This window comes from Canis lupus, chromosome 14 (genome assembly GCF_003254725.2).
Source record: "Canis lupus dingo isolate Sandy chromosome 14, ASM325472v2, whole genome shotgun sequence".
NCBI lineage: Eukaryota > Metazoa > Chordata > Mammalia > Carnivora > Canidae > Canis > Canis lupus.
Genome location: NC_064256.1, coordinates 2360453 through 2378626, shown reverse-complemented (window position 1 = coordinate 2378626; position 18174 = coordinate 2360453). Strand labels below are relative to the sequence as shown.

At 35.5% G+C, this 18174-nt stretch overlaps 1 protein-coding gene across 1 annotated transcript; it reads right to left on the bottom strand.

The window, feature by feature from the left end:
- Nucleotides 1-5531: 5531 nt before the first annotated feature.
- LOC112651590 (olfactory receptor 2T27) lies at nucleotides 5532-6485 on the bottom strand. The gene has a single exon (XM_025434902.1). It carries the CDS (start codon nucleotides 6483-6485, stop codon nucleotides 5532-5534), a length of 954 nt encoding a protein of 317 aa, XP_025290687.1.
- Nucleotides 6486-18174: the final 11689 nt, after the last annotated feature.

Below are 18174 nucleotides of genomic sequence, written 5' to 3'. Positions count from 1 at the left end.
TCATTTTATTTATCTAGAGAGTAAATAAAACGGTGGTCTTGTTTGGGGAGGTGGACAACTTAAGTATTACTAATGAAATAATAGCGATAATAATAATGATAACAAATATCGTGATAGAATGCTTTGTATGCACTACACCTGGTGATGGGCACATTCCTATCATGATCTCTAATCCTCACAAATGTATTAGGCCTAGACCTTAAGTCTCACATCCTCTACATTACAGATTAAAACACACACATGTTTCTAGCCATTTAGAATGCTATTTAAAAACTAATTATTCTTGAAGAATAATTCTTATGTCTCCAATAAATACAAAATTTCCTCAGTGAGATGCTCAGTCAATTTGAATAGGATCCTCCCTTTACTGTGATGTGGCTTTCTATAGAGCCTCCAATCGGGTACAACCACATATTGACCCTCTTAGCTCTGGATTGGTCTGTGGCACCCACACTGACTACAGCCAGCAGGGAGTTGATCTGGTTGTCAACAGCCACCAGTTTGCCACATGACTAGTATGTATGTATTTATCTATTTCTTTTTAAAGATTCACTTATTTATTTGAGTGACAGAACACAAGCTGGGGAGTAGACAGAGAGAGGGAGAGAGAGAATCTCAAGCAAACTCCCTACTGAGTGCAGAGCCCAATGAGAGGCTTTATTTCAGGACCGCAAGATCATAACTTAAGCTGAAACCAAGAGTTAGACATTTAACTGACTGAGCACCCCAAGCACTCTATCATTTATTTTGATACCCATGTTGTGAGAATGATTGGGAAGTGTTGATATAACAATTAAGTCAAGTGTCTATTATTATTAGCATCTAGTTTGCTAAGGGAAGCAGCACAGCCTGTGAATATCACAATTTTTCACCTAGTGTTGAACTTGTTATTTTGTAAAAATACAAGATCCCAAATTATTTATAGATGATAGATATTTTGTGACTTCTCAACCTTGCCTTTCATGTTCTTCACTCATCTTTGTTTTTTTTTTTTGTTTTTTTTTGTTTTTAGCTCTCCCCTTCCTCATCTTCCACGCCTTCAGGAATTTCCAGATTTCCAGTAATATGCCTTGCATAGAGGTATAGACACGGTCTCTATAGTCCAAAACATCAATTCCCAAAGTCTGGGTTATTTATATTCCCAGTGTTTGGTTTGAGTTCAAGTAATTTTGTCCACTGACACCACTACAATGGGCTACCTGGCATTTGCAGTGAATTCTGTTTGATTAAAACTCTGCTATTTATTATGGTAAGACCTACATTAATGTATTTTTTTAGAATGTCCTTTCTAAATTTCTAAAGATTTTAGTTCTATTCTTGTCCCTGGAAGACAAAGACAAAGGTTTCCTAAATGGAAATTCAGAAGAATCAAGCATGAAGACATTCAGAGAACTGGGAAAGGGAAATTTCACAGCTGGTAGAATATTGGATCTTAACAATGGCTCAGAAATTATAGACTTCAACCATATCTTCTGAGGAATGATTTAAGTTGAAAGACTCAGAAGAAAGGCCGAAGATTCCTGGACTTGGGATAAGGATACTGGGATTACAGCTAAAGTTTTGCTATTTCTCATGTGTAATTAGGCATTGATTTTCATTCTCAGATATTTGTTTGTTTCTTCCATTAAATAAAAAGTTTTGACACAACCATCTGCAGGGTTACTTCAAGTTCCAATATTCCATGATACAGTATTGCAGTGATGTTTCCAATAAATAAACAAAATAATTGTCTTAATTCTTATTGCTTAATGATTTTTACTTCACCTACAATAATCCTATAACTATTACCAAAGTCAGCTTAATATATTTATTTCCTACAAGTAACTAAGTGAAGAGCATTCAGTAACTGTATTCAGAGCATTTCTCCTGAGATTATTGAAGGTACTCAATACCTATAAACAAAGACTGGGAATCACTAAAATCGATGTCTACATTCTAAAGCAAAATGTCATAAGAAGTCACAAGCAGATGAAAGAGCCTAACCAGAGCACTCATGATGGATCTGACACCCAAGTCAGAGAATGCAGTCACAGGTTGAGAATCAGATTCCTTCCCATAGTAGGAAACAAAATTCTCTATAGTTATCTCTTATTATGGAACAGTAGATTCTGGACTATTGGGTGAATTTTCATTTATTTTAGACTGAAAATATTTATATTGATATATCAGAACCAGAGAACACTACTGAGCATACTATAAAAGGAGCAGATACAGATTTGCCTCTGTTTTCTTTTACATAAACCTCTTGCTACAACTAAGAGCATCTAACCAAGACAAGTGCATCTGTGTTAAATAAGTTTCTATTACAAATTTCTCTACATTAACTAAATCACCTTTCCCCATCACATCATTGCTAATACAGTTTAGAAGCCCATTTCAAAAGACCATGAAACTCCTTTGTTCCTGGATATCCTGCTAATCTAGGCTAGTTAAAATCTCATCCACCACTGCAGAAGTGCAGTGACACTTCAGATACACCACCTCCAGGGGATGCTGGAGTATAGTCAAAATAACAGAAAAAGTAGAAATGGAAAAAGTGCAACAGCAAAGGGTGAGAAAAAGAAAAGTGAAAAAAGGTTAGGAGGTTGGACATGTTAGTCAGGAATGGAAAAGAAAGGGATATAAATCAAGGAAGAGAAGAAGGAGTATAAGAAAAAGAGAGAGGAAATAAAAAGGCTTACATTGAGGAAAGACAGAGCCCACTAATGGCAAGGCAAATATGCTACTACTACTCTAGAAGGGAGAAAATAGACTGATGTTGAAAGGAACTGTATTATAGAACATTTGACATTTATTTCATTCTTTCAATTTACTCATTTGAATACCAAGTATATGTCCAAAACTAAACTGAAAAAAAAAAAGGAAACATACATGACAAATGTGTCTGGAGGAATGTAGCCCTTCGTGATTCATTTGGTTGGGAAAATAAGGAGTAAAACACTACACAGTTGGTTGAGTAGCTTTCTCCCACCAAAAAACTATTATCATGTCAAGTTTTTGCTTAGGTTCTTTAATTTCTGAGGTCAAGTGAAAATCAATGTAAAGAGACCTCATGACATCAGCCCTCAAGATATACTAGAGGCAATAACTTATTCTATCAGAAGTGTGTGTAATGACTACTCAGACTAATAACAGTCCTTAAAAAAATTTCTGTATATTTTATTAGAGGTCTTATGTGGGAATTAGAAGGAATTGATTACCCTCTGTAATCTGATTTCTGCAAGAAAGAATTATGCTTTAAGTGCAATGTCAAGAAACAAGACTGCAATAGAAGTGGTTGAGGGAAGCAAGTTTCACTGTCCCTGATCTATAGTGATGAATTAATTATAATAATACATCATGGCATATAGCACCTTCCAAAGCCAAAATTGCTTTGCACCAGTAATCTCATATTCTCTATATTTATTTGTTATGAGGTAAGGAATAGGTTAGAAGGGACTCCTGGGTGACTCAGTGGATTAGCATCTGCCTTTGGCTCAGGGCATGATCCCAGGGTCCCGGGATTGAGTCCCACATAGGGCTCCCTGCATGGAGCCTACTTCTCCATCTGTCCATGTCTCTGCCTCTCTCTCTCTCTCTCTCTCTCTCTCTCTCTGTGTGTGTTGTCTCTCATTAATAAAGAAATAAAATTTTTTTAAAAAATAAATAGGTTAGAATATCCTAATTTAATAATTCAGAAACAAGAATTCAATAAATTATTTTGTTCAATTTTATATACTAAACTTATCTATAATTAGAATTTTACAAGGGTTAAATGGTAAAATTTGTCCATAATGAGAATATAATTTTTCTAACCTCTCTAATTCTTTCCTACAAGAATTCACTTATAATGCATACCCACTATTTCCAAAACAGAAAATGGCCTAAACTGACTAATCCTCATCCAAATCATTCTCTTCATGACACAGATGTTAGAAAATAAAGTTCAAAGAGAATGAAGAACTAGGTTGAGGAATCCTAGGATATCAGATTATAGTGGATTGGTTCCAATTTGAGTGTTATTGATGAAAATGTAGGACAGATGCCTACATTTAAGGATAAGAAACAATGCCATCATCCAACTGTATCTGTGGAAATCCAAAATAGAAAAATAAGTTGTCTTTGAAAGCTCTATGATGAGATGTTTCTCATTTTCTTTTTCAAAGTATGAAAACAATGTAATTTTGAAAACATATATTAACTCCCAGTGAACTTGCCTATACACATTTAAGCCACCCTAATACTTACAGACATGCATATGAGAAAATGCTCTGCATCACTTGCCATCAGGGAAATACAAATCAAAACTACAATGAGATTTTTCAAATAAGGTTTTATATAAACACATGTTGTTTTTTATGTTGCAAAATATTTTCTTCATAGATAATGGAATATAAGTAAGCTCTAAGATAAGAAAGCAGGATGTTAGAAAAGCAGAGAACCTAAAATAGAATGAATTTTGTCAAGTAAGGAAAAGCATGAAAAACAGAAGAGAAACAAATAATTTTCTCTTCCTCCAAAGAATACTGGTTAAAGTACAGTTATTAAAATAAATAAATAAGGCTAAATTTAAGAATATGAGAATATTAAAAAGTGAGTAACAATAATTGAATAATAAATATGTTAATTTCCAAAAGAATAATCAACCTTTAGCTCTCAAAAGAGTCCTATTATTTTTCATAAGAATTGTTAGAAATAAAAAGTTAGACCATCAGACAACTTAAATGCAGTGAGAAAGATGTTATTTCAAATTTCCCTGGTTGCTCCTTTAAAATGATATCATTAAGAGTCGGAGGCAAGGAGGGGTAGAAAATATAGGAGCAATACCTGTTTACCAATGCTTCAAAACCACACTTTTAAAATACTGAATTCATTATTCTAGGATGATTTTAGTAAAACTTTAAGGAGAAAGAATTAAAATTGCTGGCCTCCTCCAAAAGTTGATGTGTGCTATTGTGTTTACAAGCCTATTTATGAGATTCAGTTGAAAAAGTTAATAACATAGAGCCAAACCATTGTTTTCAACAAATAATGCCAATATTGACTTGATTGAATTAAATGTAGAATAGCAACAACATCGTTTGTAGAGATTGAAATAACATTTGAAATACAATAAAAACAATATTTGGACAGTTGATTTCTTTTGAAATGGTCAATTTGTAAATTGTCTAAGAAAGAGACTGGCGGGAAAGTCAAAGGAATAGCTGAAGATAAGCATTTCCTTTGCCATTACTGACCGTTGCAAGAAACAGGCAACTTCATAATTTCCAATGGCATGCATGCTTTGTGGAAAGCAGACAGTGGCTATCGAAAACTCAACTTTATTCCAACTCCAACTCAAGCTATCCACTGTTCAGAACACGTATACTTTCCAAAAAAAAAAAAAGGCTAACTTCTCAAAATCCTGCAGTCAGCATTTCAAATCCCAAGAATACCCCACTTTTGCTTGCTGGCATGTGAATGACTTGTTAAGTTTCCAATATGTAAATCTTGAGGTAATGATAATGTTTTGTATTCTTTTCTTCAAATTGCATGAGGCAAATGAAATTTCTTTAGAAGGTGGATACACTTCCTGAGGACAAACACTTGCCCAGAGTTTTCTTTAAAGCCCTGCTAACATCCTTGTTCCTGAGGCTATAGATGAGTGGGTTGAGCAAGGGTGTGAGGATAGTGTAGAAGGCAGATACGGCCTTGTCCTTCTCAGGAGTATGGTAAGAGTGAGGCAACACATAGGTGTACATGGCAGCACCATAAAAGAGGCTGACAACCACCATGTGTGAGGAGCAAGTGGCCACCGCCTTTCGCCTTCCTTCTGCTTCATTCATTCTATAAACAGTGATGAGAATCCTTGTATAAGAGGCTGAGATGACAGAGAAAGGGATGAGGAGCATCATGATGCAGCAGACATACATGGCTGTTTCATAGGTTGATGTGTCAGTACAGGAGAGCTTCAGAAGAGCAGGGACCTCACAGAAGAAGTGATTGATTTCTCGAGAGGCACAGAAAGGGAACTGCATGGTCACTGGAGTGAGCAGGAAGCCATCTATGGACCCTCCCAGCCAGGCTGCCACCACAATTAACAAGCAGACCTTTCGACTCATAAGGACAGGGTAGCGCAGAGGGTTGCAGATGGCTACATAGCGGTCATAGGACATTAATCCTAAGAGGAAAAACTCAGCCCCTGCCAAGGTCAAGTAAATGAAGTGCTGGGAAGTGCATCCTGCAAAGGATATGGCCCTCTGGCCCACTATCTGGTCAACCAGCATCTTTGGCACAATGGTAGAAATGTACAAGATATCCATAAGGGAGAGCTGGCTGAGCAAGTAGTACATGGGGGTGTGGAGGTGGGAGTCCATGTGGATGAGAATGATCATGATGGTGTTGCTGGCTATGGAGATGACAAAGACCAAGAGGATGAGGGCAAAGAGAAGCCAGGGAAAACGGGTGTTGCTGAACAAGCCCAGGAGAACAAAGTCAGCATACATGGAATAGTTGCCCAGCTCCATGGCTCTGTGAGTTATACTAAAATGACATGGATATGGTAGAGAAATTTGGGCACAGAAGATAAATAGTTGGTTTATTTAAAACATTATGATGGACAAAATCAAGACAAATCATCACATCTCATCTTGTAATTTCCCCCTTTTCCTAATATTTGGGACCATGGGTTGCTTTGAGATAGTAGTCTTTACCTTTGAGCCCTAAGATTGATCTATCCCATTCATGAAGCTCAAAAATTTCAACTTCCTGGAAGAACATTCTCTGAAGAATTATGTATGCCACACCATACAACCACTCCCTCAAGGATGATAGACTTGATTCACCATTACTTTTAAACTTAGAGGTCATGGTGAAACAATTTTATGTTCTTTGGCTCAAGAATATGAATTAATTAATTCCTTCATTTATTTAAGAAAAACATATTTTTGCCTTTCTTTTTGCTAAAACATAATCTTACAGTGAGGAAAATACATATACAAGAGAAAAATTTAGACTTGTCTGATTTAATAAGAATGGAGCAGTGGGAAAAGAAAGGACAAAATTCCCACTATATATATATATATATATATATATATATATATATATATATATATATATAATATGTATGTATATTATATTTCTCTCCCTACATTAGGGTCTAGTTTTCACAGTCAAAATTCAATTTGAAAACCATTGATTAAGAGAATATAATTTGCCTATGAAAGGGTAACCACTTTGACCTATTTTACCTAATTTACACTATTCTTTTTTTAAAAAAAATCTAATTCTACTATCCATTCATCTATGTATAGACATTTGGTCTGTTTCCATAATTTGTCTATTGTAAATAATGCTGCTATAAGCACTAATTTATACTATTCTTGAAGCATTTGTACATTGAAGATTTAGAGTGCTTAGCTGATATTTATTAGGTCTTGGATATTTGCAAATAATGATTCTATGTTGAACTAAAAATAAAAGCTCTGAACTCTAAGAAACAATCTAAGAATTATTAGGAAAAAAAGATAATCAAAGGGAAAAGGTTTAGGGTCAAGTAGTATGCATTTTCCTTCTAGCAGAAAAGTACTGATTAATACCTATCACTCATTAACATGACTAATGAAATGGGAGCAATAACTATTGAATAACAAAGAAGACATAGACATGGCTAACAACCACATGAGAAAATGCTCTGCATCACTGGCCATCAGGGAAATACAAATCAAAACCACAATGAGATCCCACCTCACACCAGTGAGAATGGGGAAAATTAACAAGATAGGAAACAAATGTTGGTGAGGATGTGGAGAAAAAGGAACGCTCTTGCACTGTTGGTTGGAATATGAACTGGTACAACCACTCTGGAAAACTGTGTGGAGGTTCCCCAAAGAGTTAAAAATAGAGCTACCCTACGATCCAGTCATTGCACTACTGGGGATATACCCCAAAGATACAGATGCAGTCAAAGACAGAGACACCTGCACCCTAATGTTCATAGCAGCAATGTCCACAATAACTGTGGAAGGAGCCTCGGTGTCCATGGAAAGATGAATGGATAAAGAAGATGTGGTCTATGTATACAATGGAATATTCCTCAGCCATTAGAAACGACAAATACCCACCACTTGCTTCGACGTGGATGGAACTGGAGGGTATTATGCTGAGTGAAGTAAGTCAATTGGAGAAGGACAATCATTATATGGTTTCACTCATACTGGGAATATGAGAAATAGTGAAAGGGATTACAGGGGAAAGAAGAGAAAATGAGTGGGAAAAATCAGAGAGGGTGACAAAACATGAGAGACTCCTAATTCTGGGAAATGAACAAGGGGTAGTGGAAGGGGAGGTGGGCAGGGGGATGGGGTGACTGGGTGAAGGGGACTGAAGGGGGCACATGATGGGATGAGCACTAGGTGGTATGCTATATGTTGGCAAATCGAACTCCAGTAAAAAAAAAATATACAAAAGAAAAAAGAAAAAAAAAGAGGAAAAAAACCTATAATTATTTTAAATAATACTAGAGATCATTGTCTCCCAAAGAGAGATTTTTCTGCTCAAACCTAAAGTTTAATTATGTATATATAGCTATTTCAGTTAAAATATAGTTTAACATATTTATGAACAGGTAGGCTTTTTGGACAGTTTCTATTAGCATCATATAGACCTTCCCTGTCCAGTATGATAGACATAAACTACATGAGGCTATTGAAGATCTGCAATATGGGTGTTCTGAATGGAGATATTCTGAGAGTACAAATTACATTAAGAATTTAAGATTCATGTGGAAAAAATGCAATATATATCGTTAAAAATACTATATTGGTTATGTGCTGAAATGAAAATATTTTGGATGTATTCAGTACAATAGCATAGACTAAGTCTAATTTCACGTGTTTCTTTTTATTTTTTTTATTTTTTTTATTTATTTATTTATTTTTTTTACGTGTTTCTTTTTATATTTTTGATATGGCTACTAGAAAATGTAAAATTATCTCTGTGCTAGACAGTATTATGCTAAGTGATAATAAGTCAGTCATAGAAAGACAAATACCGTATGATTTCATTCATATATAGAATTTAAGATACAAAACTAATGAGCAGAGGAAAATAAAGAGAAGCAAATTAAGAAATAGACTCTTAGCTACAGAGAACAAACTGATGGTTACCAGAGGGAAGGATGGTTACAGGGGTGGGGGGAGGGAGATGGGTGAAATAGATGATGGTGACTAAACTGTTGAGCATCACGTGTCATATAGAAGTGTTGAATCACTAAATTTTACACCTGCAACTAATATTACACAGTATGTTAACTAACTGGAATTTAAGTAAAAAAAAAAATTAATTACCTCTGTGGCTTCTTTCAGATTTCTGCTGGAGAGTACTTCCCTTTTCCCAGAATATGGTGGCTCTAAGTATTTCCGTCTGATTGAGTCACCCAGAATTGGATACACTGCAAATTATAAAGAACTGAACAAAACATTAAGTGTAACAGTAAATAAGAAAAAAAAAACAACAACAACAAAACGTGATGTTACCTCAGTACACATTCACCTGTCAATAGCAGTAAGAACACATTAACAACAGTGTTTTCTGCTTAGTGATTCATATATATTGTTAATTAGTGTATTTAACAACCCTATGGAATACTACACCACTGCTTTATACATCCTACTCGTGAAAAAAAAATGAGACTGAGGTTAGGAGACATTCTCAGGAGCACATGGCTTTAGTTTACCAGTGGCAGAATAATTACTCTAAGCTTTTTTTTTTTTCAATAAGCCTAAGTAGAGATCAATTTATTCATTCCAAAAATATTTCCTGAGGCACATTGTGTGAGTGAATTTTAAATTCTGAAAGGACCTAAAGGACTGTACAAGTCTCCCACCTTCAAGGAGACTAGAACTGAAGCACAGAAAGAACGGCTACAGTATGTATTACTGTAGGTGCACTAGAAGAATGTTTTTTTATTAAAACCTTTGGGATTTTGACTTCTCTCTGCCTGATGTATAATGGAGATCATGAAGAGAGCAGGGAAGAGGGCAATAGGAGCTAAAAATCTAGCAGCTAGTTCATGAGAAGTTCATATCAGGTCCCCCTGTATATTTCACCAAAACTGTCACAACAGATAGATCTGTAACTATATAAAGTAAATTCTCAGTAGAATTTTATTAATGAGGTCTACATCATATCTTTACAGATTTTTGCTTTCTCTTTCTTGAAATAATTGTTAGTTTACATCAAAGCTTTCACCAACTATTTCTTAATGTGAGTCCTTGTTCTGTTTCTGTCTTTATTTTTGTCTCCGTTGTGTTCAAACACTGGGGAAATTAAAAGCAGATATTTAGAGGCAATCCAGAAGGTGGAGAGAAGGAAATGCCCATTCAGCCCTACCCAACAGAAGTTCAATAAGAACCATCTCCTTAGAGGGTTCTGCTCATTATTTCACTATAAATTCAGAGATTGGTAGTTGGCTAATAGAGACCACACACAGTGACAAGTATTGGTCCAAGGGGAACATTAAAGCCCGAGAGAGACCAATGGGCCCCAAAATTTCCTTTTCAGGGCACAGGTGTCCCCAGCCCTGACCATGAGTATATATGGTGCTGAAACTCACTAATAAGACCCTAGAGAACCCCCCAGCATTCCTCACAAAGGGAAAGGAAGATTTCAGCAAGTCCATAACTCTTCAGTTCTTAAAAGCATCTTCCTCTCATTCTGTCAATGTTGACTCATGACCTGAATTATAAAAATCATAAAGCAGTAAAACAACATTAAATAATGTGGGGAAAATAAGGAAATGGAAAAGAGTCAGCTGGAATACTCCATGTCCCCAGATAATAACTATTTATATGTCTATGCATATTTTTAAATCTTAGTGCACTTTTAACTTTTTAATATATGTAATAGTGTTAAATGCTATTAATTGTGACATTTCTACATAAATGTACAGTCTTTACCCAAAACATGATTATGGGTGAATGATGTAACATGCATTTACTTATTCCTCAATTGGTTGACGTTCACATTGCTTGTAAGTTTGTGTGCAGTGTATTATCCTATAGATATATTTCAAGGTCATGATCCTTGCCCTTTTCTGTTTTTGGAGATTTCTCCCAAATTAGCATTTTTCATTAAAGGATAAGGACATTTTTATGTATAATATTTATTGCAATGATTTTACCTAAAGTATTGCTTGCAATTATAACTTTTTTTAAATTTTTAGACCAACATGTCTAAACTATAATGTTGTTAAAACATTTATTTTGTCCCTTTGAAATCTGAGTTTGGATTGGAAATTATTCCTTATACAGGTCTGTGATTAATGTATAATTCTAGTTTAATACAGCTCCCATAATTTTTAAATGTGTCATAATTTAATACATATAAAATCTATTTTGCTTTTTGTTGAAAACTTTAGGACTATGGCTTCTACTTACTCAAATAAGCAATTTAAAAGATGAATGAGGAATAGGGATAACCTCACTGAGGTCCACTACTTCTTTCTATTGATACAGAGAACACATCATCATAGGTGGAATAAAATTTCACACATGTTGCATGTGAAAATGCTGGTATGAAAAATGGGTACTGAAAAATGGATGAGTCTTAGGTTAGTCCTAAGCAAAACTGTAATAGCAGTGATAATTGAATTTTTAAATTTTACCCTGTCTTTTCCATATCTATTCTCTCCAAGAATAGCATATCCAATAAAGGATAACTAGATTTTTTTTCCTTTTCTTCTTTTTTTTAAATTTGTTATTCTGTTGTCAAATGCTTCCCTGTGTCAAAGACTGACACAATGCTTACTTACCATATAATTCAGTTGTTTGAGGTGCTAAAAGGATGGACCAGAAAGGACATGAGGACAACTCACATAAATAGGAAGTGACCTGGACAAACAAGGAGAAAAGATGACCTCTACCATAAGTCATTTAATCTTCGTTTAATCTATTTCATTCTGTTTCTTCTCCAGCAGGTTTTTCTTATAAAGCTTCACTTCTAATTTTTGAATAAAAACTTTTTTCTAAATAAGTGATGGGGATTAAGGAGTACACTTGTGACGAATGGTGGGAATTGTATATAAGTGTTGAATCACCAAATTGTACACCTGAAATTAATAATACACTAATGTTAAGTAACTGGAATTTAAATAAAAACTTAAAAAAATAAAGTAGAATAATTTGGAGAATCTTTATTCAAAAGACTATTAATTATTAATAATCAAAATCAAAGGTCCATCCATCTTTTGACAAACAGACCAAAAGCATGATAATCTTCTCAGCTAAATCTCAAAAAACAGTTCTACTGAGGACTTCCCCTATTTCCACCCTTGAAATCTATTTTTCTTAGCATTTGGGATGTAATACTGTGAACATTATACAACATTTAGAATCAGAAACCAGTTTTCACATTCTATCTTCATCATTTGTGAGCCTCTGAATATCTGATAAGCCATTCATATTTTCTGTCTTACCTGCCTCCTACAATTTCTAAGTATAAAATAAGAAAGTATTGTGGAGCAGTTCCTTAGAGCAGAAAATGTAGGATCTTCCTACCTAAATCATCTTTAAAGAAATTCATGAGTTACCTGAGGAGATGGGCTAGTATAAACAAATTGATAAATTCCTGTCCCTATAAACACTTCAAAATTATATAAATGAATATAGTCTTTCAAGAGACAAAGCTTTGTTGAATATTTATATTGTAATAAATCCATTAAGAATTCTCTGGTCAGAAAAATAACCAACATTCTGATACACACAATAGAAATTTGACTTTATCACTTCAGTTAAGAGAATAAATGAAATCAAACGTTATAAAATTTACATGAGTAACACTGATCCATAATACCTATAATTAGAATGCTGAGGGTTATCAACCTCAATATTCTTTGATAAATCCCTAGCTTGAACTGGCTTTCCAAAACTAAGTCCAGAATCAATTATTTCAAACATCTCATAATTGATTAACAAGAAAGTGCTCAAAGTTACTTACCTGACACAGTAGCCTCCTCTAAATCAGATGGTCAGAACTGAAGATCAAATATCTACTGTCCAGAGAAAAATCTTACAGAACTGAAATAACAAATAGGATTTCTCATTTTTTTGTTAGACATGGGTAACTAAGAGATATGAATCAAATCTTTCAAACTGAAAGCTTGTATTGTAAAGGAACGCAAAGAAAGAGGACAGAAGAAAAGCAGAAACAAAGAAGTGAAGGCAGAGAGTGATTATAGATTCAAACAATGAAGCATTTCTGAAGCTTGAGCATGGGATTGCATTTTGTTGACATAAAGATAAAGGTTAGTCTCTAACTAGTGTTAGATGCTTTAAAAAAGGAAAGAATAGGCAAATAGATTGAGGACCTAGAGATGGATCATCCTGAGTCCTTAATGAAGATGTGCAAGGAAAGTTGGCACCAGCTGCATTATGTAGCTGGCTAAAAACAAAGAGATCATGCAACTTAAATATGAAAGCTTGAATCATCAGGTTAGACCAATACTTCGGTGTGGAAGAATAATTGACATCAGAATCAGTCCCAGTGGCACGTCATCCCTAGCCTACAATTACACAGTTAATATAGATGTAATCATCTCTTTCACTCTTTTTTTTTTTTAGTTTCAATGTTTTTAGTTTTTATGTTTTCAAGAAACATAACCTGTTTTTCATACATTTATTTTTTTCAGAAATTTATTTTTTATTGGAGTTTAATTTGCCAACATATAGAATAACACCCAGTGCTCATCCCATCAAGTGCCCCCCCAGTGCCCGTCACCCAGTCACCCCCAGCCCCCGCCCACCTCCCCTTCCACCACTCCTAGTTCATTTCCCAGAGTTAGGAGTCTCTCATGTTCTGTCTCCCTTTTTGATATTTCCCACTCATTTTTTCTCCTTTCCCCTTTATTCCCTTTCACTATATTTTATATTCCCCAAATGAATGACACCATATAATGTTGTCCTTCTCCGATTGACTTATTTCACTCAGCATAATACCCTCCAGTTCCATCCATGTCGAAGCAAATGGTGGGTATTTGTCATTTCTAATGGCTGAGTAATATTCCATTGTATACATAGACCACAGCTTCTTTATCCATTCATCTGTCGATGGACACCGAGGGTCCTTCCACAGTTTGGCTATTGTGGACATTGCTGCTAGAAACATCGGGGTGCAGGTGTCTTGGAGTTTCATTGCATCTGTATCTTTGGGGAAAATCCCCAGCAGTGCAATTGCTGGGTCGTAGGGCAGGTCTATTTTTAACTCTTTGAGGAACCTCCACACAGTTTTCCAGAGTGGCTGCACCAGTTCACATTCCCACCAACAGTGCAAGAGGGTTCCCCTCTCCCCACATCCTCTCCAACATTTGTGGTTTCCTGCGTTGTTAATTTTCCGCATTCTCACTGGTGTGAGGTGGTATCTCATTGTGGTTCTGATTTGTATTTCCCTGATGGCAAGTGATGTGGAGCATTTTCTCACGTGCATGTTTGCCATGTCTATGTCTTCCTCTCTTAGATTTCTGTTCATGTCTTTTGCCCATTTCATGATTGGATTGTTTGTTGCTTTGCTGTTGAGTTGAAGAAGTTCTTTATAGACCTTGGAAACTACCCCTTTACCTGATACGTCATTTGCAAATATCTTCTCCCATTCTGTAGGTTGTATTTTAGTTTTGTTGAGTATATCTTTTGCTGTGCAAAAGCTTCTTATCTTGATGAAGTCCCAATAGTTCATTTTTGCTTTTGTTTCTTTTGCCATCGTGGATGTATCTTGCAAGAAGTTACTGTGGCCAAGTTCAAAAAGGGTGTTGCCTGTGTTCTCCTCTAGGATTTTGATGGAATCTTGTCTCACATTTAGATCTTTCATCCATTTTGAGTTTATCATTGTGTATGGTGCAGGAGAGTGGTCTAGATTCATTCTTCTGCATGTGGATGTCCAATTTTCCCAGCACCATTTATTGAAGAGACTGTCCTTCTTCCAGTGGATAGTCTTTCCTGCTTTGTCGAATATTAGTTGACCATAAAGTTCAGGGTCCACTTCTGGGTTCTCTATTCTGTTCCATTGATCTATGTGTCTTTATTTGTGCCAGTACCACACTGTCTTGATGACCACAGCTTTGTAGTACAACGTGACATCTGGCATTGTGAAGCCCCCAGCTATGGTTTTCTTTTTTAAAATTCCCCTGGCTATTTGGGGTCTTTTCTGATTCCACACAAATCTTAAAATAATTTGTTCTAACTCTTTGAAGAAAGTCCATGGTATTTTGATAGGGATTGCATTAAACGTGTAAATTGCCCTGGGTAACGTTGACATCTTCACAATATTAATTCTGGCAATCCATGAACATGGAATATTTTTCCATCTCTTTGTGTCTTCCTCAAATTCTTTCATAAGTATTCTATATTTTTTAGGTTATAGATCCTTTACCTCTTTAGTTTATGATGACTGCTTCAATTACCTCTCTGGTTATTGGCCTGTTCAGGTTTATTATTTCTTCCTGTTCCAGGTGTGGTAGTTTGTGGCTTTCCAGAAATGCGTCCACTTCTTCTAGATTGCCTAATTTTTTGGCGTTTAGCTGTTCATAATATGTTTTTAAAATCCTTTGTATTTCCTTGGTGTTGGTAGGGATCTCTCATTTCTCATTCATGATTTTATTAATTTGAGTCTTCACTCTCTTCTTTTTAATAAGGCTGGCTAATGGTTTATCTATCTTATTAATTCTTTCAAACAACCAACTCCTGGTTTTGTTGATCTGTTCCACGTTCTTCTGGTCTCGATTTCATTGAGTTCTGCTCAAATCTTTATTAACTCTCCTATTCTGCTGGGTGTAGGATCTATTTGCTGTTTTTTTTTTTCTATCTCCTTTAGGTGTAAGGTTAGCTTTTGTATTTGAGATCTTTCCAGTTTTTGGATTGATGCTTGTATTGCGATGTATTTCCCCCTCAGGACTGCTTTTGCTGTATCCCAAAGATTTTGAATGGTTGTATCTTCATTCTCATTAGTTTCCATGAATCTTTTTAATTCTTCCTTAATTTCCTCATTGACCTTTTCATCTTTTAGCAAGATGGTCCTTAACCTCCATGTGTTTGAAGTCCTTCCAAACCTCTTGTTGTGATTTAGTTCTAATTTCAAGGCAGTATGGTCAGAGATTACACAGGGGATGATCCCAATCTTTTGGTATCGGTTCAGAAGCTCTTGCTTCTCCGGGACGGGGCTTTCCTGTCCTGGAGACACTCGCCCCAGCCTTAGCCTGGCTCCTAGTGGGGCCCCTCCCACTTGGAGGCCTTTTGTTTCTTTATTTCTTTTTCCCCGTCTTCCTACCTTGATAGAAGCGTGAACTCTTCTCCCTGTAGCATTCCAGCTGTTCTCTCTTTAAATTTCAGACCGAATTCGTAGGTTTTCAGGATGATTTGAAAGTTATCTAGGTAAGTTGGTGGGGACAGGTGACTTGGGGACCCTACTCTTCCGCCATCTTACTCTGCCACTTCTATCCTTGCTTTTAATGAGTGAATGTTTCTGCTCTTATTCAAAAGTAAAACCCTCTAATGGGACTCTGTATTGCAGCTTTTCAGCCTACTCACAGGCTTATCCTGAAATTTCTTACCTCTCTTTCTTCAGTCATTGATTTCTTCTTCTATATTGGACTATGCTTGTCAAAACCAAATCATTGATATCATTCATCTTGAAGAAAAAAAATCACCTTCTCTTAACCCCTTATAATTCTAAAGAAATAATTTATCTCCTATTCAGAGCAAATTGCTGAAATTTTCTTTAAATCATGAACATGTTTCTTCCCTTAATCTATGTCATGGGGCATTCTCCACCACTCCATGGAAATCTCTCTGTCAAGGACATTAAAAAAAAATATTATTAGCTTTCCTACTGAGGTGATCAACCGTTTTGTTTCAAATTTACTTAAATTATACCCAGTATTTCACATGACAGTCTCCTCCTTTCTATGTGATAGATTGTCTATTCTAAGTTTCTATCACAGCACAGTGCCCTGGATGTTCTACATTTTTTCCCTACCCCTTTATTGTCATCTCCTTTCATGGCTTGGCATTTATACCTTAAAATATTTGCCCTATTATTCAGGTTTTTTTCTTTATATATACAAATTCTCCCTAGTTGATCTCCTAAAGTAGTCTGCTGTGGTTACATGCAATATGCTTATCAATGACTCTTAAAGTCTGTCTTCACACTTAACAACCCAAATGATATACAAACTAAAATAATATCAATATATATTCAAAAGACACTTCAAACTTAACATTTCAACTTTACTGTCCCATATCCTGAACACTCATTCCCTATTTTGGTACATTGACACTTGCTGTTTTTTTTTTAACCTGGAAGCCTCTCCACCTGCATTTTCCCATGTCTGACTCCTTTCCTGCTCAAGTTAGAGTCTCCTCAAAGTCTTCCCTTGAACATAGTAGCTTGGGTAGCCCTTCACTGATCTCCACTATCCCACTGTGTATTTCTTGTATACACTTCATTATGTCATAGGTTCTATTTTACCAGTTTTAAGATAAAATTGACATATAACATGTATTAGTTAAAATGAGCTAGAAACTTAGATGCTAGAATTGTTGTCATCAAAAAGATAGGAGATAACAACTGTTATCACGGGAATCTTTGTGCACTGTTTGTGAGAATGTAAATTAGTGTAGCCATTGTGGAAAACAGTATGAAAGTTCCTCCACAAATAAAAACAATAGTACTACCATATAATTAAGTAATTCCATGTCTGGAAATATATCTGAAGGAAACAAAATCACCATGTGAAGGAATATCTGAATATCCATGTTTATTGAAACATTGGTCACAATACTCAAAATATGGAAGCAACTTAAACAGCCATTGATGGATGAATGGATAAAGAAAATGTGACATATATCTAATATGAGTTATATTTTAACTTTTTATGAAGCAAAATAAGCATACAAAATATTAAACATAAAAAATGTTTAAAGTTGATCAATTTTCTCAAATTGAACACTGGGTGTGTAATCAGCACAGAAAGCTACCAGCATCTCAGAACCCACCCATATGCCCTGTAAGCCACTCATCTTCCAAGCATAGGCTAGTTTTACTGAATCTATACTTTCTATAAATATATTCTTTTTTAACTTTCTACTTCACTCCAACATGTTTCTGAGATTAATCTATATCATTGTAGTGGCTCCATCAAGATGACGGAAGAGTAGGGTGTCCAAGTCA